At 34.6% G+C, this 27,008-nt stretch overlaps 1 protein-coding gene across 2 annotated transcripts in view; it reads right to left on the reverse strand.

Annotated features, from left to right (window-relative positions):
• The window catches only part of LOC148949269 (alanine--tRNA ligase, cytoplasmic-like), a 143,231-nt gene that overhangs the window by 48,971 nt on the left and 67,252 nt on the right, over window positions 1-27,008 (reverse strand). For both annotated transcript variants that reach the window (XM_089093312.1, XM_089093311.1), the window contains exons 5-8: window positions 20,176-20,320; window positions 17,562-17,698; window positions 6,982-8,167; window positions 4,009-4,365 (exon numbers count right to left, since the gene is read on the reverse strand). In XM_089093312.1, the coding sequence (XP_088949438.1) occupies window positions 4,009-4,365; window positions 6,982-8,167; window positions 17,562-17,698; window positions 20,176-20,320 (1,825 nt within the window). The remainder of the gene's footprint in view (window positions 1-4,008; window positions 4,366-6,981; window positions 8,168-17,561; window positions 17,699-20,175; window positions 20,321-27,008) is intronic.

The following is a 27,008-nucleotide window of genomic DNA, read 5'->3' on the forward strand; positions in this document are numbered from 1 at the left end:
TTTTCTTTTCTTGCCAGAACGAGCCATAAAAAAGTATAAAGTTATGTAATAACAAGTTACAGGACAAGAAGCATAAAAGTGAAAGCAATAGCTGACATTTTGTGCTGATGTTCATGGAATGTCCTCAGTGCCCTACGAAGAGAAAAGAAAAAAGCACAATAACCTGACAAACTAAGACAGAAAACCTCAAGAAATAAAAAAAAAAAACTAAATTCGCAAAAATATATATATGAAACTTCCTGACTTTACTGTTAAAGCTATAGTCAAATGAGTCACCTCCGAAAACCACCGGCTGGAGTCTCTTGCTCTTAAAGATTATTTACATCTAGCCACAATGTAAATATAATAATTTTTCCATTTACAAACAATAAAATAGATTTTTACATTAGAATAGCTGTGGTCTTTTCATCAGTCGGTACATATTCTTATCTTTGTAAAATTAGTGCATCTACGGATGTCAAGTCCCCAGGTCCGCTTTACCCTTTCCTTCTACTTTGCCGAACATTATTTAAAATAACAGCAAATCTGTGGTCTAATTTTGTAATTGTGGCACCGAATGTGGTGTAAAATTGGCGATTTTAAACTACTTCGTATGATATTTTTAAATAAAAATGTAGTAATCTTATGATTTCTAAACATCAAAAGGCGTTTTCCATATGAGAAAACCCACAAATAACAAGAATGAACTAAAATCTAGCTATCTAGCTGAAGTTATATTGGCAGCTCATAAAACCTTACATTGCCAGCCAGGCAATAAAATCTTTATTAATAATTAATCACTAAAAATCGTAAATCATCAAAAAGCTTCAGCATTAATCTTCTTAGATTAGAGCAAAAAATTTCCAAGATATTATAGATAATTGATTCTTGTTATACTTTTATTCTGTTATTCCAGCTGTTTATTTCCAGCTTTTTCAACCATCTACCTTTCAGCAATTGCTTTTTTAGCCATCTACCTATTTACCATTGCTTTTTCAACCATCTGCTTTTTCAACCATATCTAGTGTAAATTTGAAGTTCTAGCATGGCAGCTACCCCCCTCTTCCCTCCTTTCGTACGCCCAAGGATACAAATTCACTCTTTTTAAACTATTTGCACTTACGAATCTGCCTTGTCCAGCCCACAGGTCCACTTTACCCTTTCCTGCCGGTTTGGCGAACAGCATTTAAAAATACCAGTGCTGCATCATATGAAGTTTAGATTTCGAACAATTTAAATCATTTAACACGCTATTTAAAAACTCTAAAATCAACATTTACACTAATATATAGGGTCTGGATTGTTCAATAATGGAATATGCCTTGAACTTTAAAGGACGATTATTCCAAAGCACTTATTTTGTTTTAAAATTAATCTTTAATTCCTTTTTTCCCTTTTTAAATGGTTTTAATTCAGTAAATTTTTGTTCACGTCTGTTTATACAGCTCTAGTTGTGAAGATGTAGAATCGTGTAAGTGGGATCATCAGAATTGAATAATTATATACGTGTTCTTTTACTTTATTTATATTTTTGTTCTGTTGCTCATTTTACGCTGGAATTTCGTGATTATTTTAGATGGTTTTGTCTTGTTTTAGAGAATATAGACCGGAAAACGTACTAAGCGTACTTTTATATTTTGATACGTTAAATTATTTTACTTGTGGGGTTCAGTGTTACTTACAATTTTTTTTTTTTTCCATCGCTCGCGGGACTTCTAAGGTACATCAATCTAGCTACCTCTAACTATAACTATCTATAACTACCTATAAAAGGGCAGAATATGATCTGTTCGTTATACATTTCAAGTTTATCTAGAGCAAAATATTTCAGAAGTTACACCCAAAAACTCATCTTGAAATCTATAATGTAATCCAGAGCATATCTAGATCTAGAGCAAAATATTTCAGAAGTTACACACAAAAACTCATCTTGAAATCTATAATGTAATCCAGAGCATATCTAGATCTAGAGCAAAATATTTCAGAAGTTACACACAAAAACTCATCTTGAAATCTATAATGTAATCCAGAGCATATCTAGATCTAGAGCAAAATATTTCAGAAGTTACACATAAAAACTCATCTTGAAATCTATAATGTAATCCAGAGCATATCTAGATCTAGAGCAAAATATTTCAGAAGTTACACACCGTCTTCCATTCTTTTTTTATTTCACCGCATTCAACAAAAAAACTTTGGCTTTCTAGATGAAACAATTATAAAGCTTACAAATTGCGAAGCAAATCAGGAAAAAAAACTAACATTAAAGAAGAAAGCATCTTTTACTGGAATGACATACAATATCTTAGACAAATGTTCCGAAATTTGCTTATGAGGGGAGGGGAATAAAATCATTCAAAAGAAAACAAAACAGGTAAAATCTATATAAAACTCTGTAGGCACTTTCGGGGACTGCTTAAAACGCTTGAAGGGGTTAAATAATCTTTATGGGGAGGGGAAAAAGGGCTGGCTCAAGGCATATACCGGAAACTTTTGAGATTTCTATTCCTATAAATGAGAATAGAAATTAGCTGCATCTATCTTAGGGAAGATAGTTCCTGATTTTGATAAGTTTTTATATTCATCTTTAATCTTGCAATAAATTTTAGTTTATGGCAAAAATTGTTTTTAATGCAATTTATGTTTAATTAGTTAATTTATTATCGTAAAATATTGCTAATTTTGTGGGTCTAAGCAGTAACGGGACGATTAACACTAACCAATAAACGGAAAAATGGGACTTTCCTAAGTATCTCTACTCTATCAGAATCGGAAGATTGACTTTACTATCAAGTTTCGTTTTAGAAAAAAAAAACTGTATTATAAGTATCCATATATTATGCCAATTTACTCCATAATTGGACTTTCACCCATTCTCTGATTAAAGATATGCTCATTTTTTTTATTATTCATCGATACACAATTGCGTATTAAAGATATAGAAACTTTTAAGAACCTTTCCACGCATTCAATATGCTTATTGTAATTAATTTATGTAATGTAATAAGATATGCTAAATTTTTTTTTTTTACTGCATAAATAGTAATTTCATTTTTCAATAAATTAGGTGAAAGGAAATAACGACTTGACGATTTATTTTCGATTTATTTTTGGGTATCCCAAGCTGGTTTATATTTGAATATAAAATCTTTTTGATAAAGTAATACTTATTACATAGTTTAAGAAAAATATAACTTCACAACTACTAGCGAAAGTAGAATAATGCCTAATATATTTCATTCACCTCCTTTTTTTATTTTATTAAAATAGGCATTAAAATTTCTTCTTTTATTCTTTAGAAACATATAACAACAGACAAGTAGGCAGGACTTTATTTTGGGGAGGACGGGAAAAGTTAATCAAAACCCAAGAAACAAGCGGCTATAAATAGAAAATATGGGAAAAACTGGAAGGATCTGAATATTTTTTCGAAGGGCTAGACTCGAAGAAGCCACCTGTAAACGTGTCTGTATATCATATAAGAAAGGGATATCATACATTACAAACCTTGTTATACAATAAAAACTGCACGCAGCGAAAAGCTAAGAAAAAAGGAGAAAAGAAAACCAACTGCCTTCATAGTTACAAACAGATCCTGCATCAAAAACAATTACAAACAATAACATGACTATACTTACTTTATATACAAATCCTCAACTCTCAATTATTCACGACAAACTAGCAGAACGTACCAAGGATGGTTCATTATACTTCAAAATTGTGCTTTATTTCATGAAGTTACACATTCCTCGTAGTTAGCAGAGTAAAAGCTTTATTTTCAGGCAATATCTGCTCGAATGCTAGAAACTATTTCAAGAATAGCTTCATTTCATACGTCTGGTGTGTGTGTTGTTTTTTCTTTAGTACGACTTGAATGTTGTTTTTCTTGCTATTTTTAAAACAGCCTATAAGAGACAAAAGTCAGAAATGCCTGCCTTAATTTAGTTGCATTTATAAAGAAAAAAAGGGCCCTTGCTCTACGTTGTCGAATTTCTTGCCACAAAGATGAATAAAACAAAAATGAATTACCTTTCTAAAGCATTTATCAATTTCCCTTTCAAAATATCGTCTTTTCACCAAAGACAACTTCATATTCAGACACTCGTTTTTCAAAACTGCAATATCATCTTGCACAATTAGCAAATTCGATAGCATTTCGTCAACTGTCTCAAAATTATTTGATAGTTTGCTATTTAGGATTTTCAACTTCTTGTCAATGTAGATGGCATTGGATTCTGCTTTTAAACCCTCATCCCTTGTTATAGCTCTTGCAAGCTTTGCTCCAGAGCCAAAACTTCTTAAATCTGTGATGACGAATTTCATCAGATCTTCTGTGTTTAAAACATGGGTACCGCAACATAACTCCTTTGACACAGTCTCCCCAATCTACAAAAAGCAAAAAAAAAACAACAAATGAATGACAAACTATTTGAAGAATAATGCATTACAGTGTGAGGATATTGTAATGATAACATAAGAGATATATTTATTTAATATCAATCATTAACAAAAAACTTAAAATAAGCACATCCCTTCCTAATGCCACAGCATGATATGGAGGAGGGATAACCAGACAAATCCAAGAAAAAAAAAAATTAAAATTTACCTCAGATGGGGTTTAAGAACTAAACACAACTACAGCATCATATACCATGCTACCACTAACTTAACACTCAACTCCTTCCTTAAAAAACCTCAATGAAAATGAAACACTAAATTTAATGATTTAATACCAACATAAACATTAATAACACGCTAAAAGAATACACTGTAGCTCTCTTTCCCCACCCCGTCTTGTCAAAGTTGATTTTCTATCATGGAATATTGTAGCAGTAACGTGAAAACCTTGGCCACTTTCTTAATTTCTATGGGTTCTAATATTCTAGTGTTTTGTGTTTGAAACCGAAATACCACAAAACAGCTCATTTGGAGAACTATCTACAAAATACAGGAAAAGGATAAATAAGAAGCAGTAGTTAAATAACAAATCTTAAAGTATGAGGATAAGAAAACGATAATATAAACAAACATAACAGCATAAATACTAATACAATACTAATTAAATATAATTTAGCTTCAACCTCCCTTAAAGTTGATTCTCTAAAATAAAAAAAAAATGGTAGCAGTAAAGCCAGAAGCATAACCACTTTCTTAATTTTTTCGGATTTTAGTATTCTATCAAATAAAAAAACAAGTTTGTTTCAACTAAAAGTAATGAGCAACGTTAAAACTTAAGACAAAGAGAAATTAATATGAAAGGGGCTACCCCCACCTCAATATTCCGTTCTTAAATGCGGTTTTTTAATGCTTTTAAAAAGCTTCTGATTCTAAATAAAAGGCCGTTGTGTTGCAGGAGCCGTTCTTAAAGAATTTGGACAAAAAGTCCAACTTTTGCGCAAATATCGGGGTATTGCGGAGGGGGAAGCCCCTTTCATATACATAATAATTTCTGTTCCTTTTAAGTTTTAACGTTGCTTCTTACTTTCAGATGAAAAAATTTGTCTTTTTATTTAATTTCTCCTAGTTTTTCAATTAAAGCCGGGAAGTCCACCTTCCTCCCCAAGGAAAATCCCCCCCCTCCCCCACAAGATTTCCACCTTGGAATGTTCCTCCCACGAAAAATCCTTACCCCCCCCCCCAGAAAATTATCCCCAGACAATTCCATCCTCGATGCAAATTCCCCCACGAGGATTACTTGCTGACGATTCCGCCTGAAAAATTCTTCTTAGCATATTTTGTTTGAAAAAACAAAACAGTTATTTATTTTATTTTTGATTGTTTTTTCAAGTCTGCAAGAAATCCCCCCTATGTGGACCATTTTCCCCGTAAATACTCCCTTACCCCAATGGAAAGTTTCTCCGGCGGAAAATTCAACATGGTGAATTTCTGCCGCGGAATAGCCCCCCCCCCCCACAGCAAAATCATAAAAAGAATTCCAACCCCACTGAAAATATCTCCCAGACAATTTCCCGGGAACATCTCCACATGTAGAACTAAGTCACCAAAGAGAAAGTAAAATAAATAAAACGAATTTCGTACATGAATACTAGGAAATTTCCCCGTGTAAAATTCCTCTGGAAAGGTCAACCCCAGAAACTTCGTTAAGCGCCCCCCCCCCCCCTATCTCATTAAAATATTCAGGCCAATTTTATAGAAAATTTTTAGACTAATTATCTCGTCCCAATTGATTGTTTATAATTTTTTATTTCGGTCTACTTACTTTTTGCTTCATATTCAATCTAAAATTGCTTAAACTGGGTCAACTTACTTATATTTTCAAGGAATTGTGATGAAGATATGAAGAAAATGAAGATTTTGCATTCAATTTGCTTATGCTTACTGCCAACTACTCCCTCTACTCTAATTTAATAAAACATTAAACTTAAAAAAAAAAAAAATGATTATAACCGTCAGATTATCCATTTGAAATTTTGCCCCCTCCCCCTATAATTTCCGCGCCCAGGGCAAGTGCTCCCTCAGTCTCCTCCTCCTGAAACCACCTCCGCCAACATAGCAAGATTGCTCATACAATTGCTTGTACTTTCCATATAATTAGTATTCGTTTTTGTGTTTATTTTTTAATAATGGTGAGTTAATCGGGATATACAGCTATTGATTCACTTTTCCGATCGTTTCCAAATTCAAACTTGAACAGACTCCGGAAAAAAAAAATCTTGGCTTAAAGTCATTCAGCCTTGTTTCCTAATTTTACTGGGGAAAATTTTCAGGAATTCAAGCTTGTAAAAACGAAAGAAAAAAAGAAATATAAGTAGTTCTTTTACAGAAAATATTGAGTAACCTTTATCTTTATTCCGAGAATCAAATATCTTGCAGGATTCCAGTTATTATCACAGAGGGCAAGATCATATGCAAAGGGGTGTTTTGGGTCAATTTCACCATCTCTCTTACCCAACATGTTAAGATTACTCATAAAGTTTGCTATTTTTCCAATATATTTCCTTTTTTCTACGTCAAATGAACAAATCGTTGTCAAGCGAATACCTTAATAATGCTGACTTGATCTGGATACTCAGCGCCAGGAAGTGTTCTTACTTCGGCCACTTCTAAAGCTTCACTTTTTGGAGCCACTTCTCTTTTTACATCTAGCCTCTTTTCTATCAAATCATTAACAATAGATTCAAGATTTTCGACTGTTTTCAGATCAAAATTTGAATAAACTCCAAACCCAAATTGGAGCTCCTCCTCACCAACAAAACTAGATTTTTGATAAGTTACACTTAGACATTTCTCCAGTGCATAGTTCAATAAGTGTGTGGCTGTATGATTCGACATAATTTTTATTCTTCTACTTTCGTCAATAGATGCCACTACAGCTATTCCTTCTTCCAAAAACCCTTCCACCATCTCACAATGATGAAGAATGTAACCGTTCAAATCACTAACAGATATTACTCTGGCCTTTCCTCTGTCACAATATATACACCCAGTGTCAAAAATTTGTCCTCCCGATTCGACATAAAAATTTGTTTTATCTAAAACAATAGTAAACAATCCACTGCTAATAGAGCTCTTCGACTCACCGTCAACCAAGATAGTCTCAACTTTAGCTGATATTTTTGGAAACTTATAATCACTATCAAATTTTGAATAAGAATGTTGACTAGACGTATCTGTATGCTTCACACCTCTTCTATTTAAACAACTAAACACTTTATATTTAGAATCATTCTCGAGTCTTCCGGACACTGTTGCCATTTTCGAATTTTCTTTCACCTTTTCAGAAACCGCATGGAAATCGTCCTCATTAAATCCGATTTTTTCGCCAGAGCAAATAGTCTTAATCGCTGTGAGACTAAGACCACGATCTGAATTAAGTTGATACACTAAACTAGGCGGTACTGATTTGACACCTTTGATTCTTAGCTTTTCGATTTCTTCAACAAGCTTTGCAGCGCCTTTTAGATCCTCAAGGTCAAGACTATCAACATAAGGTTTCCCTACCAGCACTTGAAGGTACTTCTTATTCTCTTTTTCCAGTTTCTTACAAAGCTCCTCCTCGTATTGCAATATGGTTTCGGTTCTATTCAAACTTGAAGAAACATTTGGATACACGTCACCCAGTGTGCCTATGACAGGGTGAATTAGATGTTGAAGCAAGGTTACATCTTTTTTAAACGCTTTTGAACTAATTTTCAGGGCTCGACGGATCACATGACGTAGACGGTGACTGTAACAAACAATACATTTAATGTCATATAAAATACCTCAGGCCAAAATGACCTACTATGACAAAACGAAAAAGAAAATGGTGAAAACATTAAACGGGTGCTGGGGTTCCAACCCTTGTTTCTTTTATTTTCAGATAAATGACCGATTTCCTTTTCTGTAATTATATTTGCCTATAAGATAATTTTTAATCCTAAGTTGAACTCTGGTGGCTAGGTTATATTCTTTCGCAATAAGTAAGCTTTGAAGTAAATTCTATTTTGGTCTTCCGCATCTGAGCCATTGAAAGATAAAATTAAGAAAAAGTAGAATGGATTTTGAATGGGGATTGAAAGGATTGGCTAGGGCCAAGCGAAGGGCCACCCCTACGCAAAGTTTGTGTACAGAACGAATATTATTTTTGAGTTAGTCTACATTTAGACCCCGGTTGGGGAAGTCTTTTGTTATATGTGTGTGACCTTTGAAAGATTACAAGTAAGATATTTTCTACAGCTGTGTAGACTAATTTTTCCAGGCAACCAGACAGGGTAGGAAAAGAGCTAGGAGATACCGTCATTATTACATTGACAGGGGGGTTCGTTACCTCCAAGGAGATAGTTAGAGATTTTTTTTAGTGGTGACCCGGGTTGGGTACATCCTTGGCCTTAGAATTTGGCCACTGGATTACTCGATCACGTTATCATACCCGGGGACAGGGTATATTGTAAATTGGGTATTAACACACCCTATATTTACAGAACCATTGTGGTAAGCGCAAGCATCCCATTATAATATTTGGTGCCGGCGGGGGCTTTCCCCTCCAGTAAGTGGTGACACCCGTACATTACCACACGAATACTGGTGGCAGCGGTGGTTACCAGTATAATACTGGTAGCAGCAAAAAAGGAGTTATCAGTGGCACCGATAGCAAAAGAAGAAGCGTTTCCGAAAATTCTGGTGAAAATTAGCCTACAGTATAGGCTATAGGCGGTAAAAATCTGTACGGAAAGACAGAATTGAAAGATTGCGAATTTATAATTTGACGAGCCAGGCTCCTACCTAGGAACGACGCAGTTCATGAGAAAGGGTACAATCCCCTTTCATTACCACCTTTCATCAAGGTTTGGGCTGAGCCTAAACGGAAATTAGAGAAAAAGAAAAAAAATACGGAATTATGAAGATCTAAAATGGGCTGTGCCTTGATAGACAACAATAAAAAAGAATAGCGTGAAATTAATTGAGTTTGAGTTTACAGTGGGGGAATCTCCGTATTGGAAAGTAATTACAGGGTTTAAGAACGGATAAGAGAAAGAAAAAGTCGGTTTTTTATTTCAGTGAATTTGAATATAATCTAGATTTTGAATATAATCTTCACTGGTGAAGGTTATAAGATTATTAAAGACGGCAAATTAGGAAAATTTGTCAGTTTTGTGCGAACATTTGATAAGGAAGATGGAAGGCACCTGTCCTATTGAGTAATCGGCCTAAGAGGAGATTATATTTGGAGTACGAGCATCCAGGGAGGATACGTGATTTGTTTTACAGGGTAGTTCCCCTGTTTGAGTTTTAGTCCAGCCAATTCACTAGTGAAATATTTGCGCGGTTTTTCAGTTTACCTTCTCGTTCAAGCCCTGTTAATTCATTTTTTGGAGATATATTTCACTCGTATAATCTTGCTTGCTGCGAAAGAAGTCGTTATTCCCTAATGAAGTCTAGATATTCGGATCATTTGAAAATTTATTGAATCTCATTATACAGCGGTAAGAATAGACAATAGTAATTGTGTACCATAATTTGCGAGTGTCAATTCTTGAACTTGCTAAGATTGACTAATTAATTAAGAGATAATATAATAGGGAAGGAGTATACACGGTAAAATGAGGGAGTACGAAATAAACAAGGAAGAAATAATATGAGAAAAAACAAGACGAACTCACCCCTCAGAGGCTGTACAATGAAGGGGAGTTGCGGGTTAGATATAATACAGATACGGAACGAATGAATTCAGAAAATGAATTAGGAAGATATATTGACAGAAGGATCAAAGTAGTCCGAATAGCACTAGTAGCAAAAGTTCAAATTCCAGCAGGAGCTCACGAAAAAGTAGTAATGTAGAGGTGACACAATATTTATTAAATTACATGAAAGAGAGAAAGAAAGAAAGAGAGAAAGAGAGAATAGCTAGAGAGAAGAGAGAAGAGAGGGATAGAATAGCCAGAGAAAGAAAAGAGAAGGAATATATAAAAGAAAGAGAGATATAGTAAAGAAAGAGACATTAAAGAAAAGAAACGTAGAAATGAAGCAGAAAGAGGAGACCCGGCCCATATGGAGGCTTTTGAGAGAGATCAACCGAAAAATTTCTGGTTTCCGGATGTACGGAGACCAACTAACCTTAAAAACGCTAGCTCTAGATTAAATCGTCGTTCTAAGATATTTAACAATCAAGATCTTCTAACAAGCATCGCGTATAAAGGCATTAATCATAGCCATAGGGAGATTTTGAGAAAACTAGCAGAATTCAAAGAAGCTAGTAAGGCAGAAGATATTGCTTTCAAAATCCTTACGGAGGCCAATAAAAAGCAATTACAAATATATGAAGAAATGTTTAAGGAAAACGAAAAAGAACGGTCAGCAATTGTTGAAGTGATTCAGAGTCATATTTACATTTTAAGAGGAGGGATGCAAGGAGATAAGGAGGATGAAAAGACTGTTCTTAAACGTCAGCAGATTATTGAGGATCTATATAATGAATAAGATAGGATTCATCCCTCTGGTGAAAAGGAAAACATCGCTTACGAGGCTTGCACAACAGCACTCAGAGAAAATTGTCAACGCTAAGAAGAGTTAAATAAGAGGGTTGACAAATTTCAGGTGGAAATTATTGGCAGGGTTCTTCTATTAATTAAGAAAAATTCTAGACCGCGAAAGGAATACACCTCTAAATTATACAAAATAACTGAGGAAAATGTAGAGGAAGAAAGACAGGCCCATAGGGAGACCGATAAATAATACTACCAGGATGCTCCAAAAACAGTTGACAGACTAATGAAAACTCGTTGGGGAAATTCACAAAGTGACGTTTTATCACAAGTTACTTATAGGCCGTCGGATAGCCATAATAATTTGTCTAAGGATCAATCGCGAGAAAATGACAATTACCAAACATTAAACACTTTTACGGGAAAACATGCTACTTCGTTGACTACAAGGGGAGGTGAACCGGCCCAAATAACAAAATGGGAGACAGAGCCATTCTGTAGAAAAAACGAAATGCTTGATACTCAAATGTTGATAATCTGGTAAAATTTGATTCCCCGGAGCCTTTTTCTAAAAATTGCCATAACGAAGATGAGAAATTAACCTATAAATGAACAAATTGGGATATAGCCCATAATAAAGGAAACATTGAAGAGTTTGTGAGATCGCATAAAATAGAAGTAAAATTAAACGGAAAATTGACCGAAATGGTTATTGACTCAGGGAGTGAGAAAACCTTTGTGCGAATGGAACTAATCAAAAAGACAGAAATAGACCCTAAAAATAATATTACAACAGTATGTTATTATGGAGATAAGCACCAATGCCCGTCTGTTTGGGTAAGAATAGAAATTGCAAAGAAGGACGGTACGGTCCAGAGAAAAACGATAAAAGTAGGCTTAGTACCTACTCTAGCAGTGGATGTTTTAGTAGGAGGAGACTTTGGGGATATCGGAAATATCCCATTGTTAAAAGCGACTTCATTAACAGTGAGAAAATTACAAAACTACACTAAGACGGAAAAATATACATCTTCTTTGACTACGGGGGGAGGTAGACCGGCCCGTAAAACAAATTGGGACGCTGCGCCCCCTGTCAGAAAAATGAAATGCTTGATACTCGTGTTCGAAATGTTGAAAATCCACAAAAACGGGATGCGGAAGTAAAAATAAAACATAATATTGAAAATAAAACGCGCGAGAATGAATTATCGATAAAATTTCCAGAAAATGGAAAACTTGAGAACACTTCAAACGAGTGTGAGACGCCAAAAAATGTTTGCCAAAATGAAGCACTGATTGTACCAGAGAAAAAGGATACGAAATTTATTGTTCGCGATTTTCCTCGAAAAGTTTGAGAACTTTTAGTACAATATGAAAAACAAAATTTCGGAATTCAGTTCCCATTTGATGACGAAATATTTGTTTCTACGGTAAAAGTAAAGAAGACTAAAAGAGAGAAAAAAGATGCAAAACGAAACAACAATAAAGAGATGCAGTCAAAGATAGTGGAGGCTGGAGTCCAAGTTAGATTTAATGATGATTTAATGTGCGCGATTGGAAAGTTTGAGAAAAGAAGAGATGAAAAGAGAAGTGCAAAAAGAGACAAAATTTGGAGATTCAGCCTGCAGTGGTGACAAATAAAAAGTTGGATGGGCTGTGCCTAGCTAACTTAAATAAAATGGATAATAGGGTGAAAAATTAAAAAGTTGGATGGGCTGTGCCTAGCTAAAATAAATAAAATGGATGATTGGGTGAAAAGTAAAAAGTTCGATGGGCTTTGCCTAGCTAATATAAATAATCGGGGGGACAAAGAGGTCCAAGACCCATGGGGAATAAAACAAGATGATTACAAAATAGAGTTGAACGACCAAAAACGGGTTGGAGAAAAGTTGGGAGATATTGAATATCAGGTTGGATTGGAAAAACTTAGGAAGGAATCTGATACTGGTTTTATCAACTCAAAAGAGGGTTTGTTCCTTTATGAGGGAAGATCCCCTGCGGAAAAACGTGAAAGATAGCCTTTTTCCGCAATGCACAACTGGCGGACCAATTGTGATCCCTTTACTGAAGCCTTGTCTTTCCAGTCTTCAATTTCATCTTCATCCCTCATCGCCGAGCATTATTCATTCGATTATTTTAGGGGATGGGACCCAAAAAAGACGATTCAAGGTTGGCCCAAAATTTTACTTTATTCCCTGTACCCTTATCGTTTTCAGAGGCCTCTGTATTTTCGGCCTGGGACTATTTAAAATTATGCCAAGGGGCAATTAACATTCTTATTGAGATGTGGGGATGCTTCCACAGATGGAAATTAAGAGGCTAGTGCAGCCAATTTTTCATGATGGCTGGCATTATCGAATGTGCCAGAAACTGATTCTCTGCTCCTCTCAAATGTAAATTCGTGAGAGCGAGAAAATTTGAATTTTTTGATTGTGCTCAGCACGATCATGTCCTGCGAATCTTGGGGACTTCAACTTTCAAAACCTAATGCAGATACCATACGATAGAGACCATGGTGGTTCTACGTTAGAGACGTGTGGATGACGACGGATCCTGAGCCAAGCGGTGGAAATACAGGCACTGGTGGAAGAAAGAAGAAAGGATAGACAAGTTAGGTGATTTTGAAGTTAAGTGTTGTATTTGTAAGGGTGGACCAGCGTTGCGCATGGGTGGTTATTTATCTTACGGGGGGAGGTGTTGGGGTTCCACCCCTTGTTTCTTTTCTTTTCAGATAAATGACCTATTTTCTTTTCTGTAGTTATATTTGCCTATAAGATAATTTTTAATCCTAAGTTGAACTCTGGTTGCTAGGTTAGATTCTTTCGCAATAAGCAAGCTTTGAAGTAAGTTCTATTTTGGTCTTCCGGGTCTGAGCCATTGAAAGATAAAATTAAGAAAAAGTAGAATGGATTTTGAATTGGAATTGAGAGGATTGACTAGATCCACCCCTATGCAAAGTTTGCGTACAGAACGAATATTATTTTTAAGTTAGTCTACATTTAGACCCCGGTTGGGGGAGTCTATTCTTTTTCTTATATGTGTGTGACCTTTGGAAGATTATAAGTAAGATATTTTCTACAGCTGTGCAGAATAGTTTTTCCAGGAACCTAGACATGGTAGGAACAGAGTTACGAGATAACGTCATTATTATACAGACATGGGGGTTCGTTACCTCCAAGGAGATAGTTAGAGATTTTTTTAGTGGTGACCACGGGTTGGATACACCCTTGGCTTTAGAATCTGGCCATTGGACCGCTCGATCACGTTATCATACCCTGGGGCAGGGTGTATTGTAAATTGGGTACCAACACACCCTATATTTACAGAACCGTTGTGGTAAGCGCGGATATTCCATTATAATTTTTGGCGCCGCCGGGGGCTTTCCCCTCCAGCAAGTGGTGTAACACCATTTTTGCACCAAGAAGTGGTGACACCCATACATTACCGCACGAATACTGGTGGCAGTTGTGGCTTCACGGTATAATAACGGGTCTATGGCCATTACAAGGAAAAAAGGAAAACAATTACTCAGTTAATGAATTGTTGGACACCTGTAACCAACAAGGCGTCCCCAGCTTGCAGAGAAAAAAAAAGAAATAAGTACATAAAAAGGGAAGAAAATCAAAGAGAATAAAAGGAAAATGACCAAAAGGAATAAACGTAATTGCTATTCCATGACAAACCCCACGGAAGTAGAACATAAAATCGATGAGCTATTCTTTTGAACAACGGCAGTAAAACATCAGATGATAAAAATAATTGTACATGAGCTTAATTTGATGGCATAAGATGGACATGAGTGTAAAACCTAACTTAATGCAAATAATACTACATCATTGACTAAGATCGTTGGGATGAAAAATCGTTAGGTGGAAACATGTTAAAACCCATTTGTCCAGACTCAAAGGATATGAAATCTTAGGGTATAGTGGTATTTCCCTGATGAACCCTTATTTATGATTAGCCCTATACCTATAACATAGTGGATTCTTTCTACTTGTGAAGTTATTAAATGGCATATTCTCTTGTGCTAGGTACTATGCTCCATTGTTTTATTCGATATTTGTGTTTATTAATCACGGCCTGGAATCCAAGCCAAAAATGTTTTTCTTGGATAGGGAGAGGTAATTACAATAGTATTATATAATTTAGGGTTAGTAAAGAAACTGTCCAGTGTCGAAAATTTTCTATGTAGTACAAATTTGAAAATACCAATTTACATTCGGATTTAACAAAACAGTAATTTGTAAAAAATAGAATAAACTTCTAAGAATTTTGAATAGCCCTAAAAAAATTAAAATGACTTCAAACTGAAATAAAAAACCAACCATTGAAACAGTCAATGTTATAAACCAATAATTGGAGATTTACTTCCCCTCCCCACCTTCAACAAAAAGGAAAATCAAATTTACCATGGGCACCATCAATGTATCTCCTTTTTCCATTTTTCCCGAAGAAACGATCGTATCGAACCATTATTAGTGGAATATCTAGGGAAGTCTAATTTGAAAGGATATGAACATATCTAGTTCGACTTCCCCTTTTTAAGTAACAAATAGAACGTGCCATGGCAAAGTGCTACTTTCAGCCATTTTGCTCTGCAAAGCATCAATTTTAGCCCATATAGAGCAGAAGTACCAGGGAACACAAATTCTGAGAACACCAAGCGACATTTCATTTCTGAAAACCTTAGTCAGAGTCTTAAAGTTCCATATCTTGAAAAGCAAGAAAAATTGCATTTCAGAAGCTGGCAGCACAGCTGTTGTGACTCTCCCCCCGAGCAGTAATTGAATGAATCCAGAGGACGTAGATTTTCATAAGGTGGGTTATTTGAATGGAAATTAAAAGTTTTCACTTTTTTTCAGTCGTAAATGTTTTGCGTGCGCACGACCACTAATATTGATGGCTGTGATTCCCTTATTTACTAGGCTCAAGCCAAAAAACGACAAAACCGGTACTTTTTTTTCTGTTTGATGTTTTCAGACCCCTAAATTGCAGTTTCAGACTCGAAGTCACAATTAGTAACTTGAAAACTCCTTAAGTAAAACAAAAGATTCGGACAAACGAAAAGTTCTTGGTCAGTTCACTTGAAAATGCCTAAAGCAGGCTTTTTATCCAAGCTCCCCTCCTTCCATATAACTTCAAAATATATACATGTTACTCATCTTTTGACTCTTGATTTCTCTTGGATTCTCGGGAAATGTTTTTAAGCATGTATATTAAAAACAATATCCAACAATTTCGGGGATTGTCCCTTCTTCAACGTTGAGGACGTCTTGTTTCAATACAGACGAAACATTCGGTTGAAGGTTCTCTTCTTCTTTTATTTCGTTCTTACAACGGATCATTTGTTTTGAAAATTTGCTTCTTTGGTTTAGTTTATGTTTTAGTTACGTAAGTGATAATTATCTTACTTGCAGCAAAACAGAAGACAAAAATATCAAAAGCTGTTCTCTCTAGTTTAGTCAAATAAAACCTCATGGACAATCTCCTTTTTTATTATAATATTAATTTATATGCAGCATATAAACTATATCTGTTGAAAGAACTGGTTGAAAATTCATAAGAATTTTCAATTTTCCGGTATAAAAAAAGTATACATATTTGCAGAATATGAACTATACTAGTTGAAGAAACTCTGATAAAAATCAAATTTTACCTGAAAAAGACATAGATTTAGACTAACTGCAAATGGTTGAATAAACAAAAAAAAGATTCTTTGTTAATCAAAATTGAAGCAGTTAACTCATAAAATATAATTCCCGTAATAGTTTAAACAGTAGTAAAACCTTTTAATAAAATAAATTGTTTTTATTTTAAATAAATATTAAAAAATATCACTTCATAAGAAAGTTTCTAACAGTTAGATGGTGGAAAAGATTCTCAAACGATTTTGGTCTCTAATAAAAAGCTTCACCAACAAATGTTTACTGACAAAGAGAAGGGTATAATTCATAAATGTACACGTTAAATTATTATTTATTTAGCATAGCCAGGTTTAGAGATCCCTTAAGTAAAACTTCATTATTTTTTATTTTTGTGTAAATATCTTGTCATTTTGTTGAAAATATTTATCTTAATTAACATTTTAAAAGTAGAAAACTTTTACAAAAGCTTTTACAAAAGCTTCTTCACTATAGGTTTCAAGCGTTTTTTCCCTATGAGATGGTACTATAAACTTTGTAAATGATTGAAAAGGCAAACATAGAGGGCAGGGGAGAAGGTGAAAAAGTGATGAGGCGGAAGAAAGAGTATTTGAAAACAAAAACTGAAATTCGAGTTAATGTAATAACGAGTTTAACCAGTGGAGGGAGAGGGACGAGGACTGAGATACATAATAAGAGAGAGAGAGAGAGAGAGAGAGAGAGAGAGAGAGAGAGAGAGAGAGAGAGAGAGAGAGAGAGAGAGAGAGAGAGAGAGAGAGAGAGAGAGAGAGAGAGAGAGAGAGAGAGAGAGAGAGAGAGAGAGAGAGAGAGAGAGAGAGAGAGAGAGAGAGAGAGAGAGAGAGAGAGAGAGAGATAGAGAGAGAGACAGAGAGAGACACAGAGAGAGAGAGATATAGAGAGAGAGAGAGAGAGAGATACAGAGAGAGAGAGAGAGATAGAGAGAGATGGATAAAAGAGTGAAAAAGAATATATTTCGAGGGAGTGAACTTACTTTTCATCTGGAAATGCCCCATCAGCTGATGCAATAGTTATCATTCGAGCATGATCTGCTATTATTCTATAGGCAGTATCTAATCCGTCGCTATCCTCTAATCCAAAGCGACCTTGGTATTCCTGAATTTTTGATACCTAGGGTAATTAAAAAATATAAATAATGTTATTAAATCAAAATCACAAAAAGACCACCTCAGTGTTAAAAAAGGGAAATAATTTAAACAACAATTTCAAAAAAGGAAAAAATATAAAATCAAAACAGAAGAACAAGAAAAAATCCAAAGAATCTTTACAAAAACTACACCATTTAAAAAGAATTGAAGTAGAATTGTTACATTATTTTGATTTTAATTTTCTTCCTTTTTTTAAATTCTTTCCCTTTTTCAACGACGAGGACGTCTTATTTGACACAGGAAAAATATACGGTTGATTATTTTTTCTTTTGTTTCGTACTTACCCTAAATCCTTTGTTTTGAAGATTCACTTCTTATGTTTAGTTGACTTTTATGTGGAGTTTTTAAATACATTAGTGAGATTTATCTCACTTTCAGCAAAATAGGAGCCAACAATTCCAAAAGTTGCTCTCTCTAGTTGAGTCAAACGAAACCTGAGTCAGAAATGAGACAATTATTTTTTTTTTTGTCTAATATCAATATAAAAACATTTTGAATTCTGAAAACGAATTCACGATAACAAGTTATTAACAGCCATGTAACAACTGAAAGGGTTATTAAATATGAGGCCAAATTCTACAAAAATCAACAACTATATTGACATAGGTATTTTAAGTTTACAAAGCTCTGAATTATGGGAAAAGCACATTTAAATTCGTACAAGTGCATTTTATTAGAAGTAATTCAGCTTGCATCAAAGGCGTCTCTAGCCAAAACGTCTAGGGGGGGGGGGACAAAGTATTCTACGGACTGACTGGTCACTTTAACGAACTAATTTAGGGGATATTGCTTTTAAATTTGCCTCATTTTTTTTTACAAACAGACTGATCTTCTTTCACGGATTTTATATCACTTACTTACTTACACCTTACTTACAAAGTTCCTCCTTACTTAGTTCCTCTTACGCAGTTTGGCACATAGGGCGACAACGGTGCCCCTCCACGAAGACCTCTGAAGAGCTTGCGGCCGCTTCACCCACACGGACCATATAGCCCCAATAAATACCGCCAACTAATACTTCGAATTCCCGCAACTGTCAATGGTTGCTTTGTTTTTTTTTGTTTTTTTTTACGTATAAAGGTGTTTGTAATCTTATCAGACCAGTAGATACCCAGAAAGCACCGGAGACAATTATTTTCGAAACCTTGTACGAGTTTTTCAAGTGGCTTTGTCAATGTCCATGTCTCGTACCCATATATTAGTACAGAAAGGACATTGCTATTTAGGAATCGGATTTTGAGCTTTAGAGAGTATTCCAAGTTTTTTCAGACTTTACCATGTTTGGTAAAAGCATTGCCTGCACACACAATGCATGTAACGATCTCGCGCTCCAGGCTTCCCTCAGTGTTCATGAGGTTTCCAAGGAAACCTCATGAAACTTAAACTCTGAAACATCCTCTACCCCATCAGAACCAACCTTCAGTGGCCGCCCCAGCATTGAAAAGCCACAAAAGCAGAGGTGTTGCTTCGCAATACAATTCAAATATAATAGCTTCTTCCTCAGTCTTGTACGACTTTGGATTTGTTCAACAGTTGTTTTTACGCGTTTTTTCGATAATTTATCACAATATTTATTATGAAAGTATTTAATGATCGTTTAATACAATGCTTACATAATAGTTGATTAGTCAAATAAGAAAGGGAAATAAACCTATAAATAATGGGATCAGATTTTGTTGAGAATACAACACTGAACACCGAATACAACAAGTCTGATGGTTGAATTTTCAATTTCTTTGTGAAGTAAGCAACTTCTAGCTTACTTTTGATCGGTGGTCACAAAAATAGGACTAAAATTTTGTGAATGTCATATAATTATTCTAAATTCAACTTATAACTTGTAAATATCATATTTAGTTGTGTTTACAGTTAAAAACGCATTACAGTATTCACGAATATGGTACTTGCAGGGAGAGATGATCAAAGAACATTTCATAGGAAGGGGAGGAGGGGTCAAGGAGAAAAGACCACTATTCTATAATTTTATCAGGAGTAGGGTCCTTCGCAAAAACCCTAGGGGAAAGGATCCCTTCATTGCCTCTTTGTGCAGGCACAAAAGACATCTTCCCCAAAATTTAGCTACTAAATATTACTTCACCTAGGGCAGTGGTTCTCAAACTGCGGTACGCGTACCACTTTGTGTACTAAAAAATTTTTAGGGCGCACGCGGCCGACCAACAAAAAAAAAACAACAACTCTTTAACTCTAAGACAGGCAATTTTATTTATAGTTTACTTAGTACCGGTAACTGAGAAGGGGTACCTTTTGTGGGTAAAAAAGGGTACAGTGTCTAAATAAATTTGAGAGCCACTGCCCTAGGGCATCGAGGCAAATTTTCAGCAAAACCTTAAAGTGACAGTTTTTAAGAATACTACTAATTTAAGAAGCACCAATACATGAAGTTAAATTTACAAATCATTTGAAGCTTCATATATTTACCTTTTGAATTTCATTAATAATTGGCATAAACAAGTCTGTGTCATAATTTGACCGCTTTCCATTAACTATTGCACACAGTCTCTCAAGTCCCATTCCCGTATCAACGTAATGACCTTTTAACTTCTCAAGCTCGCCATTAGGTTTCCTAGAAAAAAAAATCTTTAGCGTTATGCCGAACGGGTCAATGGTCAATTTTGTATGGTATTGAGTTACACATCTAATTAAAGAGCCGTCGGTGAAAACTGCTGAATGACGTCTGCAAAGGCGGGATGGGAACATATTTGATTGAGACATATTTAATTCTAGATGGCATAGCAAATTTTAACAAATATGTAACGGAAAAAAAAAACTACATTTCCAATATTTCCTTAATTCTGAAAATGTTTCTAACTCTTTGATTCTGGGCACTTATGGCCTTCGCCAAAAATTAGGATTTCAAGAACTCGTAATTTCAAACCCCTAATACTAGGTCCATTTAGAAGATGAATTTCACCTCAGGTTTCATGTCGACCAGTGAAAAAAATTGTCTTGATCTACGTGTATATCCGGTTCCACTCTGTTTCAGATAAGAGTTAGAAAATTCGTTTCTCAGACTAGCAATATTGTGTTTAAAATAGATGCGCTAACAAAAATGTACCGAGGGCTGCATCCAAGGGGAGGAGGGTCTAAGTATGATCCCCTCAAAATACTTCTCCAACACTTAAATTCGGCTGCAAATGGATCTAAAGAACGAATATGTGTCTATAGGGCCATGGGATTGACCTTATAACCCCACCTTCAGACAAAATGGTTTAAGTCCCGTCCCCATATTTGAATACGTATAGACCCGAATCATAAGCAAAGAACTCCAAACGAAAAACCACGATCTAATCGTATAAGGAGCCCTACACTTAAAAAGTCGGTTGGTTGTGGCTATAAAAAAAAATAAAAATAAAAATTTTGTGAGTCAAATGTGGCCAACATTTTTTAAAGGTGCTAAACTATGGTGCTCACTGCGGACAAAGATAAAAACTAACTCTCGTCTTACACCACAAGTATATTGGCAATAATTTCAAGGATAGATTGGGTCAACTTAGAAAAATATAACAAATTAAAGAAAAAACCATTCTTCACCCAAAATTTCACTTTGATCATGTTTTGATTATAACTTTGGTTTCTAATAATATCTTTAAATTTGGACCTTTAACGCATTTTTAAACTGGGAGCACTTTCAATGTTTAATGTTAAAATCATTACCCATATTACCTCTTATTTCACCCAAAAATTGGTCTTTGGCCTTTCCAAAGTTCATTTTAGAAAGAAATAATGACGAAGACCACACTGCCCTTCCATTATGAAAATAGAAAGGGGAGTACACACTCAATGCTTTACAAGCAAAATTAATTTTAAATGAGTTAAAAAATTATATAACAAAATCAATGCCAATACCGAAGAATCTGTTACAAAAACAACTTTTTAGATTAGCTGCTAAAAAAGCAAGAGTCGCAATAAAAAAATGTTCTTGATATGTATTTACCTGAATGAATTACTTTGTTTCCTATTGTTTTATCTTCAGTCCTTGCTGAACTTCGCTGAAGTAATGATTCTGGGCTGTTTTAATTTTAGTTTTAAAGATCACATTTTATTGTGAGTCTTATTTTTTTTTGTATATGTAGTTTGCTGATGACAGCTTGGATAAAGAGCCAAAATATTCATTTAAGACTTAAACAAATTTTACTGTTTTAGATAAATTCCCTATTATTTTACTTGTCAGTTTTTATCATTTTAGAAGGGACCAAAGTCTTACAAAACGAAAGGGCAATTTTTCTTTTAAATTACTCCCACCTTTCAATAGAAATAACTGTTGAAGCTAGCTTAGCTAGCGTGAGTCAAAGCTCAGTTTTAATGTAATCTGGCCTCTTTAGATCAAGAAAAAAAGAAATTCTTTAACATTTTTTTAACATATATTATTATTACTGGCCCACAACCATTATTTCATCGGCCCTTAGTCTGCCTTGGGTGGTAAAATTTAGTACTTATTAATAACTTGTAGATTGTAGCTTGTAGGTGGTACTAAGTTTGAAGATTGTTGTGTTATTGCTGTATTATTATATGGATCTAGTACGGTTTTTCCTCATGTGCCTGACCACGAAATCGTCCTTGACCTGCAGAAAGGACCTTTTGGATCTGAAGAAATAGTTTTAGTTTAAAAAAAAATACTCTACCATGACATTGGGAGACCGCGTTAGCATAAATGTCTCAGTGGCATATGTACAACTCCAGAACCTAAACATACATTTAGTATGTATAAACACAAGCTTTCAATAAATAAATCTCTAAGATGCGAAAAAAAATTGTGATTTTGTTTCTGCCTTAGCCCTCCACGCTCTTGTAAATGCAGATCATTTACTCCTTTTTGACGAGGCAAATTTAATTTCTAAAGTAGATGGTTTACCACAATCCTTTAGGGAAGTAAATCTAATTAAAAATACATAAGCAGAGACCTTGCTTTAAATAGATACTGGAGATATTCATATCAACCAAATTTTCATTAGCTTAATGTTAAGAGAATCAAATAATATTTTTCCTCACTTAAAACCAAGATCATATGACCGCACTAATAATAAAAATCAGGTCAGTAGGCAAACTAAGTCAATCACTAAGCAGAGAATTCTTGCCCAATCTAATTTGTAAACAGTCGTTCTTTTATTCTGGCTTTTTTTTTCTTCTTTTTTTTATTCAGTGTTTCTTCTGCTCTGTCAGAGCTCACTTCAAGGTTCAAGGTTCAAGGTTTAATTTTAAAATATCTGTACAAAATAGACATAAATACAGGTTAAACGCCGGAGACACAAGGTCGAATGACAAAAACCCGGTACATTAATCGGAATAAACCTATCTAACAACAAAATAATAAATAAGAGTTATTCCATGACTCACCAATAGACGGACACCCACCGACACCGGGCAAAGATCAACCGAAAATACCAATAAAAAAAAGAAAAAAAATACCAACGGGCGAATAGGGGTAACCGATAACCGGCATCACACAGGGAAAAACACCCAATAAAACAATAATATCAAATGTACCCAGATTTTCAATATATTGTTAATTCTTAAAATTATTTATAAGGATAGAATGAAGTTGCTTTTTTATATTTGGAAGAGATTTGCTGCAATCAATAAATGGTAGATGAAGACACCATGAACCCGTGATTGAAAATAATGGCGAGAACCATGATCTCTCTGTGCTTAATTTTAGGTGCTGAATATTCAATTTATGTCGGATTTCATAAGAATGGGCATGCTGCACAGGGAAAAAATTATTTGAACGAAAGTACGTAGGTAGTTCCGACCGGTCATATTTTACCTTAAATAAAAAAGAATTGAGGGTGAAAATCTGTGAAACAGGCAAAATATTAGTTACAAGATATAGATTTTCAGTTTTACTCTTATTAAGTTTCGAAGACGGTGATGGTAAATAATTCTGTAAAAATAGAGGAGCCTGGTTTTGAAGAATTTGTGTTTGTTTCACATGACATCTGAATGTTGCCAAATATATCAGGAGACAATACGTAAGATGGGAATGAACCAACGCAAAATAAATTAGACGTAGGATTTCATATGGAAAAAAATGCTGAAATCTTCGCATTATACCAACCCCCTGAGCAACTTTAACCCGTAATCTATTACAATGTTCTTTATATGACAGATTTTCATCAATAATAATACCCAGATACCGGAACGAAGTTACCCTTTGGATTTGAATATTTGTAGCATGATCAAATATAGTTGAAATTCCTTGAGCATTCTGCCAATTCTACTATAAATGATAAATTTGGTTTTTGATGCATTAAGTGACAAACAATTAGCTTTTAGCCATACAAGAAGTTGTGAAAATACGATTAGCAGCTTCTCATTGAGATTCTCTTCCGAATGTCCAGTAAGTGATGATCCGGTATCATCAGCAAAAAGAACATTCAGACCAAGGTTTTCTGTTGCTGATGGAAGGTCATTTATATATATTATAAAAAGCAGTGGTCCCAGGATTGAGCCTTGCGGGACACCAATATTTGACAACAGACATGAATCCGAAACTGTGCCGTTGATCATAGTCACTTGGGAGCGACGACTTAGGTAAGATGCGATAAAATCGTGCGCTGGTCCTCGTATTCCACCGTGGTCTAATTTATACAACAATATTTCATGGCTTAACGAATCAAAGGCCTTCTCCAGGTCCAAAAATATACTCGCCGGGATCCATTTTTTGTCCAGACACTCGTGAATAAATTGTACCAGAGTTAATATAGCATCATGCATACTATGTTCTTTTCTAAATCCATATTGTGTTTTTGAAAAATAATCTTTTGAACAGAGAAAATTATACATTCGATTATAAAAACATCGCTCCATTACTTTAGAAAAACCCGAAAGAATAGAAATGGGTCTATAATTTGAGCAATTAGTCCGGTCACCACTTTTATATGGTGGTAACACTTTCGCTTTTTTAAAAGAATCCGGAAAAGTTCCAGATCTAAATGACAGATTTATTAAATGACACATAACTTTATTAATACTAGGAAAAATGGCTTTAACAATATTGGTCGACGACTCATCAATCCCCGGGGAATTTCCATTATTTAAAAGCTTAACAACCTTAGCAAGCTCTTCTTGTGTCACTGGAGTTAAAAACATAGAATTCTCAGAAGGACTTCCTAGGTACTTAGGATAATTACATTGCCATGGGACTTCAAAATGTTAGTTTTTTCTTCTTTTTGAGAACTGAAGACGACTTGGCGGAGGTCCTTGCCAAAATATCTGATTTTGTTTTTTCGCTTCTTTCTGCCTACTTGCTGATATCACCTTCGTTTTCTTGGTTATTTTTTAATTATATTGTTTTCTTTTGTCAGATGTGGATTTACTAAAGTAACCGTACTCAGAAGAAACAGCAGCATTCACGTCAGAAATATCATGGAAGAATGTATTCATATTTATGAAAAGTAATTCCTGAAGGGGCTGATGGTATGACGTTAATAGAAGGACTTAGTAACATAAGTACCACTCTATGGTCTGATGAAATGGCATTGACAAGGTCTAAGTGACATTAGTAACGCTCCAAACCCTTAACCCCCAAAGCTGAAATTACTCAAAAGATGTGATTTCAAGAGTAACAAATTGTAAATATTGTAGTGGCAATTATAGTAAACATATTGCACATAATTTTATAATTATAGTGTTTTGTGGACCTTAGGGGTCTACAAGTGTTTTCAGTATTATTATTATTTTTTTTTTTTATTTTTTTTTTTTACAACAGAAGCTCTTTCTCTCTTTCTCAGTATTAATTTAAAAAAAAATTCCACAAAACACGTTTTTCAAAGAAAAGTAAAGAGCTCCATTTAAAAAAAATTAGCAAAAATAAAATCAAATAATCTACCAAGCGTGAAACTACCGCTAATCAGCATCGATAAATAAACGAAACCCAAAAACGAACAGAAATTACAATAAATAACCGAGTCAAACTCGAAACGAGCAGAAATTCACATAAGTTGGGCTCAAAACCCCTTATGTCTTCCCAAGGCCAGAACATAATTTGCACTTTACTGAAAAAAAAATACAAATGAACGTGCATTGTCAGTTTAATATACATATACTGATACTTAGTAATCAAAATGTTAATATTATTTGATTTATTAAAGTTATAAAAGTAAAAGCATTTATATTTTTTCAGTAAAGTGCAAATTATGTTCTGGCCTTGGGAAGGCATAGGAGTTTTGAGTCCAACTCGTGTTAATTTCTGTTCGTTTTGAGTTTGACTCGGTTATTTATTGTAATTTCTTTTTGTTTTGGGTTTCATTTATTTATCGATGCTGATTTGTGGTATTTTCACGCTTGGTAGATTATTTGATTTATTTTTGCTCATTTTTTGTTTAATGGTGTTCTTTACTTTTCTTTGAAAAACTTATTTTGTGGAAAAAGTTTCTTAAATTAATTTCTGTTCGTTTTATATTGACATAGTCTTTTCAAGGAAAAAGAAAATAATACTTTAAATCTTTTCGTTTTTTTAAGACTTTATAGTTTGGCCTGTTATTTGTATGCTGGAGAAAAATTTTCAGCAATTTTTAACAACATAAACCCTTTTAAAAATCTGGACACAAATAGTAGTGTTTAATTTAGTTTCATACCTCCTCTAGTTGACCTGAAGTGGAAAACTTGATACCATTCGCAAAAAATCTGTGTACTTTCTTTGATAGCTTGGTTATACTTACGCTAATTTGATTTGGTTAAATTTTAAGAGCAGAAGTAGCCCCGAAAGTTTGAACATAATACCCTCAGTAGTTCGTGGGATACTGCTGAGATGCTTTATTGGGAATTAGCATTAACACGGTACATTTTGATTTAATATTAAGGCAACATTTATTCTTAAAAAAAAATGGGCACTTGGGTGGGTTTGCATGGGTGATGGTTTAGTTGTCCTACAATCACTTTCAACTATTATAAAAGGCATCAGCCCTCTCTATTTTCAATCGAATGAGCCGTTTTCCAAGTTCCTACGACAACTCCTTCGATACGAAGTTCCCTGGCCTAAACAACAACAACAACAAAATCATACATTATTCCCACATCGATCTTTACTATAAAAATGTCAAGCCTTTCAATAACTTTCGACTATTAAAAGGGCGTTAGACCTTTCAATTTCCAATCGAATGAGCCATTTTTGAGTTTATACGACAAAGCTTTCTATAAATACCTTATATGCCCCCAGGGCATAAATTAATACCCTTACCCTAAGGGCTGTTAGAGTAGTTGTCATCCTCTAAGACCTACTTTACAGAACTTTCAACTACGTTAAACAAAAT

This window comes from Artemia sp. Qi Xiang Cuo, chromosome 8 (assembly GCF_049724085.1).
Source record: "Artemia sp. Qi Xiang Cuo chromosome 8, ASM4972408v1, whole genome shotgun sequence".
Taxonomy (NCBI): Eukaryota; Metazoa; Arthropoda; class Branchiopoda; order Anostraca; family Artemiidae; genus Artemia; species Artemia sp. Qi Xiang Cuo.